Source organism: Lithobates pipiens, unplaced genomic scaffold, assembly GCF_037356315.1.
Source record: "Lithobates pipiens isolate NorthernLeopardFrog02 unplaced genomic scaffold, aLitPip1_a1.2 Scaffold_19, whole genome shotgun sequence".
NCBI classification, from domain to species: Eukaryota; Metazoa; Chordata; class Amphibia; order Anura; family Ranidae; genus Lithobates; species Lithobates pipiens.
The window spans coordinates 331,967,108-331,988,042 of NW_027507764.1; the positions used below are offsets into that span (position 1 = coordinate 331,967,108).

Below are 20,935 nucleotides of genomic sequence, written 5' to 3' on the forward strand. Positions count from 1 at the left end.
GCTTCACTGCGCACGCGCGTTTTGCGCGTGCGAAATGACGTGCCGACGTCACGCCGGTGCGACAAAGCTGGGTAACCTTCCGCCATGTTGGAAGGGTCATTTCCAGAACGCCGGGGGGACCACATCCGGTCGCCCAAGATGGCGACCGAATTATTAGACTGACAGAAGGGCAGGACTCCCTGATAGGGCTTACAACTGATTCAGCTGGGCTTGTAATGGAGCCAGCTGAACCAATTAGATACAAGGTATTTATACCTCACCTTCATGGATAAGGAATTCATTCCATCTGTGACAGGACACCTGATACACTGACATTATGCTTGAGGGTAAGCTACTGGTCTGTCTTTGCTGACACTGCAACTTCTTTCTGATAAAATTGGGTTGTTGTATTGCTCACTCTTTATTATTTTTATTTATTTGTAGACGAAAGTCTCCCTCTGTTTTTGCACGGTTCCTGAATAGAAAGGGGTGGACCTGCGCAAATTCGCAGGACCTCTTCCTCCTGTTTTAATATATTGCCTTTTTTTGGGCTCATCCAACACATGAGCACGTATTGCAAGATTACATAGGTAATTACACAGACAGCTTCACCATTTCATTCAGCCTTTTCTGATCTGTGCTCACTGTGGCATGTGATGTATTTGGCTTTTTTTTTTTTTCTTTCCTTCCCTTTTTCTTTTTCTTTTTTTGTTTTTTCTTTCCCTTGTTTTGTTTCCTTACTCTCACGGTTATAGTTTCTTCACACTTCCGTGTCATTCACAGGTGTTTTTTCTATGATTTTTTCTATGGTTGTTCACTCTTTTTGGTTTCATAGTGTGCTGATCTATCTGGGAATCCATACACAAGTTTCCCTATTTATACACTATTCTGGTGGGACCTGTGTTCTCCATTTATAGACCAGATAGTACCCAATTAGTGTACCTTATATACACTTATACATATAAAAACTTTTTTATTACCTCTATATTTTGTCCTACTGCAGGGTGTCGCCCTTGACCCTGGGCTGTCCACGTCTATACTCCCCTCCAACCTACACACAGGAGGTGGAATTAGGGATGTGATCCCTCGCAAGCCATCCCGTTTGTTGGATTCCGTTTCCCTGCCCTCCTTTGATGGTAGGACACAGCGACCTATACCAGCTAGATGAGCTGTGGCACATCAATGAATGATTGATATGAGGGATGTGTCTGAGCATATTCCTGTCTTTTAAAGAGGATCTCCACCGTGGATTATACAGGTATTCACCTGTGATATATAGTAACCGATATTTGCACAATATCACTATATCAGACATTCACTCTGTTTATAGTAGGTTACCTTCAATATATCATAATGTATGGATATATATTTATGTTTGTCCTCTCTTTTACAATAGATAAACCTTCTGAAGAAGACCCCTGAGTGGGTCGAAACGCGTAAAGGATTACTTTTATCTATGTTTTACTGTGTATACAGATGTAATAGGGTTCATATGATGTAATTTCCCTGTCTATACATGTACCATTATTCACCAAGTGGAGTTCAATTTCCTGACCACCGTGTCACCCATTTAATTCTTTTATCAATAAATAATTGTATTACAAACTTTCCGCGTCATCTCAGTAGTTATTCCTACTGTGTATATATATCAGCCCTCACAGGTAATATATGCTGTTAAAAACCCCACCCAGGGGATATCTTTTTGTTTTTTCTTTACTTATTAGGGGTGACCAGCGCCCTCTGACCCTTTATTGGGGTGTTACTGCCTTTTCTCTTTTTTCTAGTACGAAACCGGGTGGTTAAACACCCTTCCCCATTCGGTAACACAAGAGGTTCGAGATATGAGTTCAACTTGATGTAATACTGTTTGAATTGGCACTCATTCGGTAATTGTTGTGTTGTTTATTAACCACAACGAATAGTTTTCAAGGTGATGACTGGAATAACACAATGTCCAGTTTTGAGACTGAGTTTGATACTTTGCGGCTTTGCGATTTAGTCGCCATTTAGGAATTTCCTTGTATTCCTCAAGAGTAGATACATGACTCAATATATATTCACGTATACATTTATGGAAATTGGGCTGCTTACTTACCCAGTCATTTATCTATCTATATTTTATTTTTATCTTTATACATTTTTTCATTTATATTCAATGCCTTAGAGAAATATGTAACATTCCCTTGTGATTGTGCCACATCAGAAACATTGTGTTATGTCCAGTTATACACCATTAAGTAGATGTTGTTCTCTTGTATGCTCAGATTACCTGTAATATATATTTACTATTTAGCGGTTGTCTTTATTTGATATAGTTTCATTTAACATGTGCTCTTTTTACTTGCTGACAGGATGTCCAGACGCACCTCTCCTTTCTTTCCTCTAGATGGTGCCACCTGTTGTGCTCTCTTGGCATCGCTTATAGGGCGGACCCCTTCGGCATGGCTTCCCGGCCTAGAGAAGGGGCGGGGCATATTGTGCGCGCATGCCCCTCCCCTGTGATCCCAGGTATGAGCGGGGTGATCCCACCCGCCCCCCTGGGGGATTGTATCTGGCCGGCGGCATTCTGGGACAGCTTTGGACGCGGCGCTTCACTGCGCACGCGCGTTTTGCGCGTGCGAAATGACGTGCCGACGTCACGCCGGTGCGACAAAGCTGGGTAACCTTCCGCCATGTTGGAAGGGTCATTTCCAGAACGCCGGGGGGACCACATCCGGTCGCCCAAGATGGCGACCGAATTATTAGACTGACAGAAGGGCAGGACTCCCTGATAGGGCTTACAACTGATTCAGCTGGGCTTGTAATGGAGCCAGCTGAACCAATTAGATACAAGGTATTTATACCTCACCTTCATGGATAAGGAATTCATTCCATCTGTGACAGGACACCTGATACACTGACATTATGCTTGAGGGTAAGCTACTGGTCTGTCTTTGCTGACACTGCAACTTCTTTCTGATAAAATTGGGTTGTTGTATTGCTCACTCTTTATTATTTTTATTTATTTGTAGACGAAAGTCTCCCTCTGTTTTTGCACGGTTCCTGAATAGAAAGGGATGGACCTGCGCAAATTCGCAGGACCTCTTCCTCCTGTTTTAATATATTGCCTTTTTTTGGGCTCATCCAACACATGAGCACGTATTGCAAGATTACATAGGTAATTACACAGACAGCTTCACCATTTCATTCAGCCTTTTCTGATCTGTGCTCACTGTGGCATGTGATGTATTTGGCTTTTTTTTTTTTTCTTTCCTTCCCTTTTTCTTTTTCTTTTTTTGTTTTTTCTTTCCCTTGTTTTGTTTCCTTACTCTCACGGTTATAGTTTCTTCACACTTCCGTGTCATTCACAGGTGTTTTTTCTATGATTTTTTCTATGGTTGTTCACTCTTTTTGGTTTCATAGTGTGCTGATCTATCTGGGAATCCATACACAAGTTTCCCTATTTATACACTATTCTGGTGGGACCTGTGTTCTCCATTTATAGACCAGATAGTACCCAATTAGTGTACCTTATATACACTTATACATATAAAAACTTTTTTATTACCTCTATATTTTGTCCTACTGCAGGGTGTCGCCCTTGACCCTGGGCTGTCCACGTCTATACTCCCCTCCAACCTACACACAGGAGGTGGAATTAGGGATGTGATCCCTCGCAAGCCATCCCGTTTGTTGGATTCCGTTTCCCTGCCCTCCTTTGATGGTAGGACACAGCGACCTATACCAGCTAGATGAGCTGTGGCACATCAATGAATGATTGATATGAGGGATGTGTCTGAGCATATTCCTGTCTTTTAAAGAGGATCTCCACCGTGGATTATACAGGTATTCACCTGTGATATATAGTAACCGATATTTGCACAATATCACTATATCAGACATTCACTCTGTTTATAGTAGGTTACCTTCAATATATCATAATGTATGGATATATATTTATGTTTGTCCTCTCTTTTACAATAGATAAACCTTCTGAAGAAGACCCCTGAGTGGGTCGAAACGCGTAAAGGATTACTTTTATCTATGTTTTACTGTGTATACAGATGTAATAGGGTTCATATGATGTAATTTCCCTGTCTATACATGTACCATTATTCACCAAGTGGAGTTCAATTTCCTGACCACCGTGTCACCCATTTAATTCTTTTATCAATAAATAATTGTATTACAAACTTTCCGCGTCATCTCAGTAGTTATTCCTACTGTGTATATATATCAGCCCTCACAGGTAATATATGCTGTTAAAAACCCCACCCAGGGGATATCTTTTTGTTTTTTCTTTACTTATTAGGGGTGACCAGCGCCCTCTGACCCTTTATTGGGGTGTTACTGCCTTTTCTCTTTTTTCTAGTACGAAACCGGGTGGTTAAACACCCTTCCCCATTCGGTAACACAAGAGGTTCGAGATATGAGTTCAACTTGATGTAATACTGTTTGAATTGGCACTCATTCGGTAATTGTTGTGTTGTTTATTAACCACAACGAATAGTTTTCAAGGTGATGACTGGAATAACACAATGTCCAGTTTTGAGACTGAGTTTGATACTTTGCGGCTTTGCGATTTAGTCGCCATTTAGGAATTTCCTTGTATTCCTCAAGAGTAGATACATGACTCAATATATATTCACGTATACATTTATGGAAATTGGGCTGCTTACTTACCCAGTCATTTATCTATCTATATTTTATTTTTATCTTTATACATTTTTTCATTTATATTCAATGCCTTAGAGAAATATGTAACATTCCCTTGTGATTGTGCCACATCAGAAACATTGTGTTATGTCCAGTTATACACCATTAAGTAGATGTTGTTCTCTTGTATGCTCAGATTACCTGTAATATATATTTACTATTTAGCGGTTGTCTTTATTTGATATAGTTTCATTTAACATGTGCTCTTTTTACTTGCTGACAGGATGTCCAGACGCACCTCTCCTTTCTTTCCTCTAGATGGTGCCACCTGTTGTGCTCTCTTGGCATCGCTTATAGGGCGGACCCCTTCGGCATGGCTTCCCGGCCTAGAGAAGGGGCGGGGCATATTGTGCGCGCATGCCCCTCCCCTGTGATCCCAGGTATGAGCGGGGTGATCCCACCCGCCCCCCTGGGGGATTGTATCTGGCCGGCGGCATTCTGGGACAGCTTTGGACGCGGCGCTTCACTGCGCACGCGCGTTTTGCGCGTGCGAAATGACGTGCCGACGTCACGCCGGTGCGACAAAGCTGGGTAACCTTCCGCCATGTTGGAAGGGTCATTTCCAGAACGCCGGGGGGACCACATCCGGTCGCCCAAGATGGCGACCGAATTATTAGACTGACAGAAGGGCAGGACTCCCTGATAGGGCTTACAACTGATTCAGCTGGGCTTGTAATGGAGCCAGCTGAACCAATTAGATACAAGGTATTTATACCTCACCTTCATGGATAAGGAATTCATTCCATCTGTGACAGGACACCTGATACACTGACATTATGCTTGAGGGTAAGCTACTGGTCTGTCTTTGCTGACACTGCAACTTCTTTCTGATACAATTGGGTTGTTGTATTGCTCACTCTTTATTATTTTTATTTATTTGTAGACGAAAGTCTCCCTCTGTTTTTGCACGGTTCCTGAATAGAAAGGGGTGGACCTGCGCAAATTCGCAGGACCTCTTCCTCCTGTTTTAATATATTGCCTTTTTTTGGGCTCATCCAACACATGAGCACGTATTGCAAGATTACATAGGTAATTACACAGACAGCTTCACCATTTCATTCAGCCTTTTCTGATCTGTGCTCACTGTGGCATGTGATGTATTTGGCTTTTTTTTTTTTTTTTCTTTCCTTCCCTTTTTCTTTTTCTTTTTCTGTTTTTTCTTTCCCTTGTTTTGTTTCCTTACTCTCACGGTTATAGTTTCTTCACACTTCCGTGTCATTCACAGGTGTTTTTTCTATGATTTTTTCTATGGTTGTTCACTCTTTTTGGTTTCATAGTGTGCTGATCTATCTGGGAATCCATACACAAGTTTCCCTATTTATACACTATTCTGGTGGGACCTGTGTTCTCCATTTATAGACCAGATAGTACCCAATTAGTGTACCTTATATACACTTATACATATAAAAACTTTTTTATTACCTCTATATTTTGTCCTACTGCAGGGTGTCGCCCTTGACCCTGGGCTGTCCACGTCTATACTCCCCTCCAACCTACACACAGGAGGTGGAATTGGGGATGTGATCCCTCGCAAGCCATCCGGTTTGTTGGATTCCGTTTCCCTGCCCTCCTTTGATGGTAGGACACAGCGACCTATACCAGCTAGATGAGCTGTGGCACATCAATGAATGATTGATATGAGGGATGTGTCTGAGCATATTCCTGTCTTTTAAAGAGGATCTCCACCGTGGATTATACAGGTATTCACCTGTGATATATAGTAACCGATATTTGCACAATATCACTATATCAGACATTCACTCTGTTTATAGTAGGTTACCTTCAATATATCATAATGTATGGATATATATTTATGTTTGTCCTCTCTTTTACAATAGATAAACCTTCTGAAGAAGACCCCTGAGTGGGTCGAAACGCGTAAAGGATTACTTTTATCTATGTTTTACTGTGTATACAGATGTAATAGGGTTCATATGATGTAATTTCCCTGTCTATACATGTACCATTATTCACCAAGTGGAGTTCAATTTCCTGACCACCGTGTCACCCATTTAATTCTTTTATCAATAAATAATTGTATTACAAACTTTCCGCGTCATCTCAGTAGTTATTCCTACTGTGTATATATATCAGCCCTCACAGGTAATATATGCTGTTAAAAACCCCACCCAGGGGATATCTTTTTTTTTTTTTTTTTTATATTCTGAAAAGCATCTTGTGCTGTCACATGGCCAGGCCCCAACTGGAACAAAAAGACTGCTTCACATCTGCACAGTACAGAGACAGTTTTAGAAATATGCAAAATTGTTTTCTTGGAAGTTTATTAAGGGATACAGGATTCAGTGAAAATTGGGTTACATTGCTATCTACAGAATTATGACATTGTGAAACATAAAATCAGTAACTAGCCTAGTATAACCCCTCCCACTCCCAGAATGCCTCTGTTCTGGAACGAGCAGTGTCAAGAGCAAGTCCATAACATAGAGGGGTGGATCCTGTGTCCCTCAATGACATTTCAAGAAATTTATTTTAAGGTGAGCGCAAAAATCCAATTCTCTTTTTTAGTTTATTAAGGGACACAGGGTTCAAAGACAATTAAGGTGTTCAAAAGCAGTCCAAATGAGAGGGTGGGTAACACAGCAAACAAAATGCTTACAAGCCCAGCTACAAATAACAGAAAAAAAGCCTCAGGACTGCCTGCAGCTCAAAGAACTGCCTATGAAGGACCTTATGACTGGCATAAGATGAGGCCTGAACACCCCACATGGTAAAACATAGAGGATGTATGAACACAAGACCAGGTGCCAGCCTTGCAAATCTAGGAAACAAGTTATCTTTTGCCCTAGAAACACCCACAGATCTAGTATAGCGTGCCTTGAGAAGAAAATAGGATTTTTATAACAGCTTACCTGTAAAATCCTTTTCTTGGAGTACATCACGGGACACAGAGACACAGTAATTACTGTATGGGTTATATGGACACTGGCACACCCTAGACAGGAAGTTAAATTCCCCATATAACCCGTCCCCTTACCGGGAGTACCTCAGTTTTGTAGCAAAGCAATACACATGTAACCAGAAAGAGTGGAGGGACCTCTGTGTCCCGTCATGTACTCCAAGAAAAGGATTTTACAGGTAAGCAGTTATAAAAATCCTATTTTATTTATTGTGCATTACAGGACACAAAGCCACAGTAATGTATGGGATTTCCCAGAGCAATGCTATCCGAGGGAAGGGGACACCAAAAAAAGTAGGGTGCAATCAGACCTGAGGATCTATACTGCTGCCTGCAGCACACTGCACCCAAAGATAGCCTCATGCCTTCTTATATCCACCTGATAGAATCTGGTGAATGTATGGACTGAAGACCAAGTTGCAGCCTTGCAGATTTGAGCCACGGGGGCTTGGTGATGCACTGCCCACAAAGCACTAACAGCCCTGGTGGCGTGTGCTTTGATTTGAAAAAGGTGAAACTTTCCTCTTCAAACCATAAGCTTGAATAATTACTTGCTGAATCCATTTGGCAATAGTGGATTTCGACGCTGCCTGTTCTTTCCTAGGACCTTCAATAAAGAATGATGTGGTCCAAGTCACCAAAAGTAATTGGCCTCAATCCCAAAATTTAGACAAAGAAAAGGGAAAGTGGTCAGTGGGACTTTAAATGAGGCCAATCGCTATATAAAGTAAGCATGTGGGATATAAAACAGTGTTGCTTTTATGGGTTCCAACAAAAAGGGGGAATTTTTGAATGAGAGATGTATACCAAAAAGCAGTCTTAGCAAATAACATTTTGTTATACCATGTGAGATTATGTATTACATACTGAACACAAAAATGCATACACAGAATCGCATACATGCAGGGCATGCTGAAAACCGCATTTATAAATATTGACGCCATGGTACTTGGCATATCATAAATTAAAAACAAGTCCTGCACAACATGGGCCACTGTAAGGGCTGAATGATGTTGGAAAGTGTAGCGTAAAACAAAATAAGAGACATAAAATCATCTGTATGGACATCATGCATCTATGTAAGCCCGACACGTTTCGTTGGAGTATACCAACTCTTCAGGGGCGAATGCAATGGTGATGTCAACTGCATAGATGTGAACAGAGTATCAGAGCCGTTAAAAAGGTCTGGCATGGGAGTTGAGGTAGAGACATGTGGACAAGCAGGGAGCACTGTAGATTCACCCATATTTGCACATTAAATGTGCAAATATAGGTGACAGTGAGACAAATCTTCTTGTTGATTCACAAGGAAATGGGGAACCAAAATCAACAGGTGAATGCTTGCATATGAGGCGGTGCCAGGGTAACACTTCATTTTTCTAGGACCTTTAGGCAACACAAACAAAACATCTGTTTTCCGAATCTGAGCAGTCACCTTCAAAAAGATTATGACTGCTCTCACTACATCCAAAGAATGTAGTGACTTTTCTTCCGTAGAACAGGGTTCTGGAAAAAATGAAGGTAGAACAATATCCTGTTTAAGATGAAAACCTGAAACCACCTTTAGCAGAAAGCTAGGATGAGGACGCAATACTACTCTATCCTTGTGAATGATTAAATATGGCTCTTTACAATAAAGAGCCGCCAACTCTGATACCCTTCTTGCAGAAGAAATTGCTATCAGAAAAACTAGCTTCCTTGTCAAAAATCCAAGGGAATATGTCATATCGGCTCAAAAGGCTGTTTCTGTAATGCCTTACTAAATTTAAGTCCCAAGGGTTCAGGGGTGCTCTAACCGGTGGATTAAGCCACGTTACCCCCTGTATAAAGCTTTGGACCAAAGAATGCGAGGCAAGCGGACGTTGAAACAATACCGATAAAGCCAAGACCTGGCCCTTGGTAATACTCAAGGCCAGCTTCATCTTCAACTCCATTTGCCGAAAGGCAAGAATTCTAACTATCGCATACTTTCTGGGATGCCAACCCCCGATTTCACACCAGGAAACATATGCCTTCCAGACTCTATAATAAATTACTATGGAAGCTGGCTTCCTTGCATTAATCAAGGTAGATATCACTGAGCCTGAAAGCCCACGATTCTTCAGAATGTGGGTTTCAATAGCCAAACCATTAAATTTAGTGTTTGTAAAGAAAGATGGAACACTGGTCCCTGCGATAGCAGGTCTTGATGTGGTGGTAGGGTCCATGGGGCTCCTAACACCATCTTTACTATTTCTGCATACCAAGATCTTCTGGGCCATTATGGGGCCACAAGAACTACTGACTTCCTTTCCTACTTGATCCTGCAAAGAAGTTGAGGTAGCAGAATAGGAGGGAATGCATAAATCAGTGAGAACTGATCCCACGGGGTCATCAATGCATCTGTTCCGCATTGTGAGTGGATCCCTTGTTCTTGACACAAAGTTGTCGACTTTGTTGTTGAACCTGGACGCATGTTGGGGTGAAGGGATCATTCCCTCGGGAAGAACTGCTGGCGACTTAAGTAGTCCGCCTGCCAGTTCTCTACCCCTGGAATGAAGATTGCTGATATGCAGGGCACATGCTTTTCTGCCCAGGTTAGGATATGTTTTACCTCTCCCTGGGCTGCTTGACTTCTGGTGTCCCCTTGGTGATATATATAAGCCACTGCTGTTGCATTGTCGGATTGAATCCAGACAAGAGATTTCCGCAACCTGAATATTCAGGCCTTTAGGACTAGGTACGCTAACAGAATCTCTAGAATGTTGATGGGCAAGGTTCTTTCAGTTCTGGACCATTTTTCTTGGACAGACGCCTCTTCCAGGACTGCTACCCAACCCGAAAGGCTGGCATCTGTTGTTACCACCTTCCAGGTAACTGGTAAGTAGGATTTCCTCTTCTGCAGATACTCGGATATCCTCCAACTGAGTCATTGGCACTTTTTTGGCGACAAACGCATTGGAAAATCTAGTGCTTGGACCTTCTTGTTCCAGACAGTCAGGATACTGTTTTGCAGTAGTCTTGAATGGGCTGTATCTATAACCAGACCCAAGACCCAAGTAATCTAATCTTCTCACTGGTTTTAAAGAAGATTTCTCTAGGTTGAGAACCCAACCTAGGTAATCCAGGCAGTTGACTGTGGTGATCATGCTTTGGTCCAAGCGGGCTACTGACTGGTCTATCAAGAGCAGGTTGTCTAGGTATGCTGTTATCGTTATACCGAGTCCTTAATCTGGCCAGAGGAAGGGACAGAAGTTTTGTAAACACCCGCAGTACAGTAGCTAGACCGAAAGGCAAGGCTACAAACTGAAAATTAAGTTTTCCTACTTCGAAACACAGATATTTCTGGGAAGCAGGGAAAATAGGTACATGCAGGTATGTATACTTGATGTCGATTGGTGCCAGAAGTTCTCCTCCTTGTAGAATGGAGACTACTGATTGGATTGATTCCATGCGATATTCAGGAACTGGTTATTCAGGAACTGGTTTAGATCTCTGAGATCTAGAATGGGGTCTGACATCTCCATTTGGGTTTGGCACTATGAAGGTTTGAATAAAACCCCAACCCCTGCTCTTACATGGGGACCACTATGATCACTTTTTGCGACAAAAGTTGGTCTAACACTTTAAAGAGAGACTTCTTTTTCTATGGATCTTTAGGGATATTTGAGGAAAGATGATGTGAATTCTCGGAACTCTAGTTTGTAACCTAGAGCTATTGTGGAGACCACCCATCTGTCTTGAAATTCCTTCTGCCAGACCCTTGAGAACTGCAGAAGTCTTTCCCCCACTCGAACAAGCGGGGGCGCCCCTTCATAAAGAGGCTTTAGCGTTCTGTCTTGTAGGTTTCCTCCCCCAGGACTTCTTTTGTCCCTGAGGTTTACCTCTTGAACCTGATGGTGGAGGCCGTCACGACTGTCTGGAGGACAGAACACATGAAAAGAACACACACTCAGGCAATTCTCCACTTTTTTCCCCCCTTTCTCTCTCTGCTGAGGTTGGTCTTTGCGAACCTCATGGCTCGGCCATCTTGAGGCCTTGTTTTGGATGCCCCCGGCACTGGAGAAAGGGCCCATTTAAATGAGGGACGTTTACTTTTTTTCTTAACTGCCAAAAGGGTACTTTTCCCACTTGATATCTTTTGGCTATATTTATCCCAATCATCCCCAAACAGCTTTTCACAGCGGAAAGGAAAACCAGCCAGGAGCTTTTTGCATGGCGTTTCGGCTGACCAACTTTTCAACCATAAGATTCTACACATATGTACAAACCCAAGCATAACGCGAGAGGTTTGAAGAATAGAATCTCTGATTGTGTCAATTGCAAAACACAAAGCCGCAGGCAGCTCGGCTAAATCCTGGGCCTACTGTTCAGGGAAAACCTTGAGCACCTGTTTAAAATGGTCTTTCAAGGATTGACATACCCAAAGTGCCACCACTGCAGGATGAGCCACTGAACTTGCAAAGGAGAAAGTGTTTTTTAACAGGAATTCAAATTTGTTATCAGTTGGATTCCTAAGCATTAGCGCATTGTCAACTGGACAAGTCAACATTTTATTCAGCGAGCATCTAGCAGCATCAATTGCTGGTATACTCCACATCTTAGTAAATTTTTCCTCCATAGGATAAAGTGTTGAAAACTTTTTAGGAGGGAAAATATGCTTATCTGGGTGATCCCACTGAAAATACATAAGCTTTTCAAGCAATAAATGGACAGGAAAGGCATGCAAAGTTTGAGGAGGCTTTAGTGAACCCAAACAAGAAGTGGGCTCCTCACCCGACTCAGTAATGGGTAGTTTAAATGTGGAGCGTACCATTTCAGTAAGAGAATACACCAGCAATTTTTCAGCTTGTGAAGCTGAAGAAGGTCCTTCCCCACTTGATCCATCGGAAGAGGAGTCATCAGCCTCTTCACGGTCCCCTGAGGGGGGATTAATCTTCCCTCACCCACGGTTGCTCTGCTTGAGGATACTGGGTGGTAGAAGGGGAACTAATGCATTTTCTCCCACTCTGTGAAGCTGCGATTAAAGCTGCTAACCTTTCCTCCAATCCAATCTTAGCGTAAGCCCCGACCCCCTTCGGCCTACCACTGCGCCCCCTCATCTTTCTCAAAAAAGCCTGTTTTCCCACGTGAGCGGGCTCTGATCTGGCCGCATCGCATGTTGAAGGGGGCTGGGGTGGCAGAGGAGGAGGAGAGCTGCTAGACAGAAAATCTTCGTAATGGTGGTGGCAGCAGGAGCCGCGTGGCATACCGCTGACTGGCCCATGCTCCTTTCTCTGCCTCCTGGAGAGAAGCTGTCCAGGTGAGAGACATTCAAGAGAAAAAAACCCCTCCCCACGTCTTACCTGGGGCTTGGAGGAAACGTGCAGCTTGAATGACACAGAGCAAGACTGGCGAGCATGGAACAGGTAAGTGCTCTTGACAGGCCCCGGTGGTGACTTTAGGCATGACAAAATTTACCCGGGATCCGGCTTTCTAAAATGAGACACGTTACAGGCAAAACCTTGTTTCTTCTACCACAAGGCCCAGGTACCATTCAATTCGGCCTGAAAAGACACTTTGAATGGATCAGGTTGCATGGCTTGCCCCAGCAGGATTTCTTCAGTGGAGCTCAACACAGTACATCCTTATTCATGACAAACACCTAAGACACTGGCAAAAAACGGAGGTACTCCCGGTAAGGGGGGGGGGGGGGTATATGGGGAACTGAACTTTCTGTCTAGGGTGTGCCAGTGTCCATCACCTGAAGGTGCCATTTAACTCATACAGCCATTATTGTGCCTCTGTGTCCCGTGATGTACGATAAAGAAAGGGATGTATCCAATCATAAAGCCCATAAGCTTGAAGAACCTTAGTGAATACATGGCATGTAGAAGATAGACCAAATGTGATTGCTACAAATTAGAAGTGCCAGGAACCCACAGCAAAGTGAAGGAATCATATAGTTGTGCTGTCCCTTTAAATTATGTGGGACAAATGTAATTATTACTTATACATATACAGCAGCCCCCAAAATTTCCACTCGCCTGTTCACATTTAGTGAGTAGAAATTAGTTGAGGACATGTGTGGAGCAGGGGCAGACTGGGGCGACAGTTTTCTGGCTGATCGCTTCTGCCAGGAATCACACAGAACAGGGATTCAGAACAGGTTTCAGCAATTATTCTTACACTCCCTGTGTTCCCTCACCACATACAAACTCTATCAGCTTACCACAAAGACTGTCTGGCAAATGATAGGATGGACAGTAGCACCTAAACGGAGAATGAGCCAGATGGACAACCAGGTATATCCTCGCCAAAAATGCCAACTCTCAATCTCATCAACTTAAGGCCGGTATCAATACCTCCAAATGTTAGATGGTATCAGCCCCTGGTGGGCTCATATCAAATCACAGCCCTAACATACATTAAAATGTATTCCCAAAAGAAAGTAACAGAGGAATCATAGTGCATTACCATAATAAAATTCTGTATGTATTAAGTGTAGTAATACAGTAATATAGTAAATAGTAATAGCGGAGGAAACGTTTAGGGGTAGGGCTTTGGCGCTGACATCAGAGAAGAGTGCAGTGTGTGCGCATGACACTCCAACTAGTAATGCAACAATCAGTCAACCCTTAATGGGGCCATCAGTGGAAAAACAGGTTTAATAATGTTGCCCAGTGGTTCTAATAAATTAAAGTAGCTCTGAAAACTCAGCCCACATGGCCTATTCATTAAATGAGCATTCTATGAATGGATGATAGGAAATTGACAGGTCTCCCCCTCCATTCATAGAGCTACAGTACAACTTTCTATGAATGGGGAAGGGGGATAAAAAGGCATGCATAGTCACTACTTTCCACAAGTGCCTATGACAACTCCATTGGCTTTTTAAATCCCTGTAGCACTAGACGATTACCAATGTGAGGGTATGGGGCAACAGAGGACTGAAGATTTTAACGAAGATAGCAGGCACCAGCACAAGGGACACATTGAATGTAAGTACCATCCCTTGTGCTGGTGAAAAAAAAAAAAAGAAAACTAAAAATAAATGTAGGCTTTAAAGACCTAATCAAAGTTTTAATGAGATGATACAAGCTAAATAGGGATTACTCTCAAACTCCAATATTGTAAACTAGAAGTGCTTTCTAAATATTAAAAAAAACAAATGTACAGTATCTGATGCCTTTTAAGAGGCAACTGATCAAGTTTTGCAAGCCTGTGGTTCACATACTGTAGGTCCATTTGTTTAGACAAAATTAAACCTTTTTAGTCCAAATGCTTGTTCTTGTTTTAGGAATCATTTAGCCACAAAATTTTGACACATATATACAACTAACATGAACGCACATTCAGATTTGCTAATCTCTGCATAACATTTTTGTTTCTCATTAGGGATTTGATCTCTAGCTAACAGAATACTGCTATCAATCTGCATACTAACCATTAGAGTCAGTTTTAGACCCGTGGAGCATTATATATTCTAATTGATCATATTCCACTGAGAAGAAACGGGACTCAGAGCATTTCACAATCATGAAGGTATAGATGTATCAGTTTTGCAAACGAAGGGCATCTCTTTTTATCCTTATTTATTTTCACATGGCATTAGGCTTACTTACAAGTCAGGCACCACGTAGTATTCAGCACTCTTTCCACTCTGATAAAGTGACCTTTAACAAAGACTAAAAAGCCAATAATTACACAAGTCGATACACGCATCGAATTTCTTGAAGGTGATATTTGTGTAGTCATTTGCTGTGTACTTACAATCACCAGTTTCCAAACAGTGGGAAAATTATCAGTGTGACAGAGCTGTTCTACAAATCCCTCCCAATAGTACAACATGATATTTTTTAATCGCTAACAACAACTAAGCCACATACAGTATATCGCTGTTTGCCACTGCTGTTTTGTTGTATGCATTATTTTATTATTATAAATTCTATTTTGCTCCAAAATATGACATTGCTGGCAGCTGATTGGATGAGCTCACATTCAGTGAATGTTTTTTTTTTTCCAGGAACAAGGATAATTAAATAATTATCGGCTTGATGCTGATTGGAAATTAAAAGGTATTCTTCTATAGAACATTTATCTGCTAATAAAGCTCTACATTGCGGCACATTGGTGTAGCTGTTAGCGGCACAGTGGTATAGTGGTTAGCACTCTGGCCTAGCAGTAAAAAGGGTCGCTGGTTCGAATCCCAACCACGACACTACCTACCTGGAGTTTGCATGTTCTCCCTGTGCCTACGTGGTTTTCCTCCGGGTACTCCTGTTTCCTCCCACACTCCAAAGACATGCTGGTAGGTGCTTCTGTCCAAAATGGGCCCTATTGTATGACCTTGGATTATGGGCTCCTTGAGGGTAGGGACCGATGAGTGTGCAATGTACAGGGATAGAGACAATTGTGGACACTGACTCAGGTTGAACTGGATGGACTGGTGTCTTTATTAAACCTTACTATGTAACTATTGCTTTTTTCTAAAGATTTGGGAGATGTGGGAAGGAAATTCTGACCTTAAAACACACTGCTTCTGATTTTAATATAGAATATGAGAAATCTTTTTTTACATTTATACTGACTAAAATCAACCTCCATTTTTTCTAATTACAAATTACAAACCCATGAGCTCTAACAATCAAAACAGCAACAATAGGAAGATGCTTCCATCCACGTCCCTTATAACAAACCGAGGAACCATAACCTAACTTTAATTTACATTTTTGACAACTAATCCTATAGAATAGCTTTTATAGTGACATTGACAGAAATGTAATGAAGGGCTGGGTTTTTTAGAACCTTTTTTCCCACAGATTTTTTTTTACAGTACTATGCCTAATGATTATGTGTGTTCTGTAGTGAATTTGAGTGTCCACATGTAATTACTGTATAAGTAGGAACTTCCATAATCCCCCACGTATATCCAACTGCCTAGTGAGGTTATAGCAAAGTGGATATCATCCAGTTTCATTTGCACAGAAGCTGCTGAAGCCCCTGCAATATGACAGCAGCATATGAAGTGACTGGATCACTATTATTAGTCCCGTTCATGAACAAAAACAGAATCTCCATTAAATGAACACTGTTCTCTAAAAGTAATACAGTAAAACCTTGGATTGCGAGCATAATTCGTACCAGAAACATGCTTGTAATCCAAACTCATTCCACAGCTATTTATTCATAAATCCTTCCGTTTATAGTCCATATAAAAAGATTATAGCAATGTGATAGGTTGTGTAACCACAAAATGTCCATCCACAAATGGCAGCCTCCACAAGGGATTAGAAGCAAAATCCAGCAGGAGCTACAGAGTATAAAAGAGAAGAGAGGCGCCTCTAAGTGTAGCATATGATTACATTTACTGAAGGTACAACATTTAGCAACTCACATGTTTGATGTCTAAAAGAAGCACATCTAAGTATGCGGGCATGCAGGGTAAAGCTGTCCACATAACCCATCCTCCACACTGCCGGCTCTCACCGCTGTCAGTCTGCAATCGTGACCAGAAAGACTACCCTGCTCTAGAGCAATCTGAAAAAAAGGCTTAAAGCGCTCATAGAGCGCAGCGTGGAATGGACGACTTAGTCGAAGGTGGTGTGGAGGATGGTCTATGTGGACAGCTTTACCCCGGATGCCTGCATACTTGGATGTGCATACTTGGATCTGCCTGTTTTAAACATCAACCATGTGAGTTTTTAAATATTGTACCATCATTAAATCTAACTGCATTGCTACACTTAGAGGGGCCTCTCTTCTCTTTTATACTCAGTTGTGACATGACGCTACTTGTAGATCGAGACATCGCTTGTATATCAAGTCAAAATTTATTTTACAATTTTGCTTGTCTTGCAAAACGCTCTCAAACCAAGTTACTCTCAAACCAAGATTTTACTGTACCTGGATGTGCATGCAGTATCCCAAGCAGAGACTACACAAACTTTCATTCTACCTTCAAATTCCAAACCATTAAAGCTTAAAGCGTTACTAAACCTAAAAACGTTATTTACCTTAAGGCATTGTTTGGTAAGGTAAAAAACATTTCTCCCTGTGCCTCCCCTTCCCTGTGTGAAGGGGAAGAGAGGGGATGAGAGATCAGCGCTGTGCATGACTGCATCTATTCTCCCTCTTTTCCTCTTTACACAGAATTCGAGCCATTGGCTCTTGCTGCTGATAATCAAATGCAGTGAGGAGGAAGTGGGGGCGGGCCTAAGTCCTGCTGTGCAAGTCTATGGAGCGTGGTTCCGTAGACAGAGGTCGGGAGCACGGGGACTACATTTCACGCATATGTGGTGTGGGAAATGCCATGTGATGTGGTTGCGTTGCAGTTCTTTTTTTGCGGCCTGCACTTTTTTGATGTGATGCGGTGCAATTTGAGCCCATACAAAATGAATGGGCTCAAATCGTACTGCACTGAATCACATGCGACTTGCACAGGAATGGGGTGTGGTTCTTGTGTGATTCACATGTGAGTTATAGTGTGAACCGGGATTAACAGTCATACACCAACTTTTAGTTTGAAGCTGGGAGTTACATAGTTACATAGTTAGTCAGGTTGAAACAAGTCCATCCAGTTCAACCTTAAAAACAAATAAATAAAATAAAAAATAATAGTACAATCCAATATACCCAATTTTATGCCCACAATTGATCCAGAGGAAGGCGAAATAAACCCCAGCAGAGCATGCTCCAATTTGCTACAGCAGGGGAAAGAAATTCCTTCCTGATCCCCCAAGAGACAATCAGATTTTGCCTGGATCAACTTTACCTATGTTAGTACCCAGTTATATTATGTACATTCAGGAAAGTATCCAGGCCTTTCCTAAAGCAATCTACTGAGCTGGCCAGAACCACCTCTGGCGGGAGTCTATTCCACATTTTCACAGCTCTAACTGTGAAGAAACCTTTCCGTACTTGAAGATGAAATCTCTTTTCCTCTAGACATAAAGAGTTCCCCCGTGTCCTCTGGGTTGACCGTACAGAGAATAACTCAACACCAAGTTCACTATATGGACCCCCAATATATTTGAACATGTTGATCATATCCCCCCTTATTCTCCTCTTCTCAAGAGTGAATAAATTTAGTTCCTCTAATCTCTCCTCATAGCTGAGCTCCTCCAAGCCTCTAATCAGTTTGACCACTGCAGAAAAAGGGTGCATATCTTTTAAGGATGAGGGGGAATAGTTTGCCTATTTCAGAGTTATAGGGGGAATCTCGGCCCGCCCACTGCATCTGTCAGCTGGGCAGAGAAGATAGCCGGCCAGTGACATGATAACACTGTGAAATACAATAAATGAGGCATTTTTTTAATAAAACACACAGGAGCACTTGTTATTAGGACACAGATGGGCATATATAAAGTTATAGAAGTGAGTTAACAACCACTTTAAATAAAACCCAAGCTTACACTTTGAATACATAGCTGCCACAATGCTTGTACCCACAATTTAAGCTTTAATTACTGTGCTACAAAACGAGAGTTCCACAGACACAGATAAATGTTAGTACAATTGTTTAAAAAAAATAAACTCTTCCACTACATATTCTTTTCTACACATAGAATATAGACAGAGTGCCAAACTTAAAGAGGAGCTTCATTAAATAAATTGGGGACTATTTAGGCACCAGCGACTGTTAAGACAATAAACACTTTGGTCAGGATTATATACTTTACAATACAGCAGAAAAGTGCAGGGGCCAGGAAAATGTATCACACACAAAGCAGGAGTCAGTAGCATGTAATGCCTAGGGCACACAGGACAGAGTGTATAAAACACAAAGTGCAGGGGACAAGAGTATGTATCACACAGAGAACAGGGGTCAGGTGTAAAAAGCACTGGGGACAGGAGTATGTAAGGCACATGGTGCAGGGGTCAGGAGTATAAAACCACTAAATTCTGGGGTCAGGAGTATTTAAGGCACAGCATGAAAGAGTCAAAAGTAAAAAATGCAGAGCAAAGAGGACTGAATAAAAAAAAAAAACACAGAGCACAAGAAAAATAAATATCTAACAGAGCACAGGGGGTAGGAGTATACAATGAACAAAGCGCTAAAGTACATAAGGCAGAGGGTTCAGGGGTCAGGAGTACAAAAGCATAGAGCATAGAGCACAGGGTTCAGCAGTGTGTAAGGGTCAGGAGTACATAATACACAAAGGACAAAGTTTGGGAGTACACTACACACAGACCACAGGGGACAGAAGTATGTAATGGACAGAGCACAGGGGACAGGTACTTAGCACAAGCAATGTCTATAGCGCAAGTACAGGTTTGCTTTAAAGATCATGTTTTGAAATGTGATGCTTATACTAAAAAGGTTTACCTTTTGTTTAAAAGAAAGGTTGTGCTTTACTAATGCCTCCTGCTCTAGAAATATCCATACAAACATCAAGCAGGAAAGAGCCACAGGGAAAAAGGCTTCATACCTAAATCAAGAAATGAAATGAAAAACAATAAAAATACATGATGTATAAAAACAAGCCCATCTCCTGGTATTTAAAAAAATCCTCTTTAGCAGTGGCCATCCCCACTGCAAGGGTTAAATACTAATTATGTCTAGGGTGCATGAATAAGTTGTCAATAGTAACCGTATTCCACACTCCAGCAGGGTCCCTTCAGAGCTGTGAGCAGTCCCCTGCAGCCTGCTTTATAAGCTGTGACCAACACCAGCAGCACTCAAGTCTTTTCAGCATACAATGCAAGGTTAATGTCTCTGCATTGTACATAACAGGTGGTACCACAAACTGAAGCTTCAATACAAGGTTAATACAATACAAGATTAATGTCTCTGCATTGTACATAACAGGTGGTACTACAAACTGCAGCTTCAGGCAAAGGAGCAGAGCACCAAAGCAGGTTGGAGCAGGAATGTAAGGTAAGTACCACAGCTTGTACTTTACCCCTTAGACATAACGAGAATTTAACCCTTCTAGTGGGCCCGCCCCGCCCGCCCACCTCTGGTGTTGGGTTTTAGCTGTATAACAGAAAAACAGACAAGCAAGCAATTAATAAATACAATTAACCAAATGCAGCTTCAGCAAAACATGAAAGCCTCAAATCAATGATATATTTTATAATACCGTAAAATTATGCAGAAAATGTATCATGAATAGAAAAGAAAAGAAAGGAAACTATTGAAGTTTACAATTTACCATGCATTTAGACCCCTTTCACACTAGGGCTGTGTCCGTGGTAAAGTGGTGCTCATTTTAGCAGCGGTTTACCGCTGTTTAAGCGGCGATTCTCTGCCGCTAGCGGGCGCTTTTAACCCAAAAGAAGGGGTTAAAAACTCCTGTGTTGCAGCTCTTCCTAAACGCTTTTCAGGCTCTTCATTCATTCCAATGGGCAGGGCATTTTGGGAGCGCTAAATACAGCAAAGGT

At 41.9% G+C, this 20,935-nt stretch overlaps 1 protein-coding gene across 1 annotated transcript in view; it reads right to left on the reverse strand.

The window, feature by feature from the left end:
- PIGN (phosphatidylinositol glycan anchor biosynthesis class N) overlaps positions 1–20,935 on the reverse strand; it is a 618,025-nt gene that overhangs the window by 143,038 nt on the left and 454,052 nt on the right. The window contains exon 22 of the mRNA XM_077492054.1: positions 19,878–19,980. Within this exon, the coding sequence (XP_077348180.1) occupies positions 19,878–19,980 (103 nt within the window). The remainder of the gene's footprint in view (positions 1–19,877; positions 19,981–20,935) is intronic.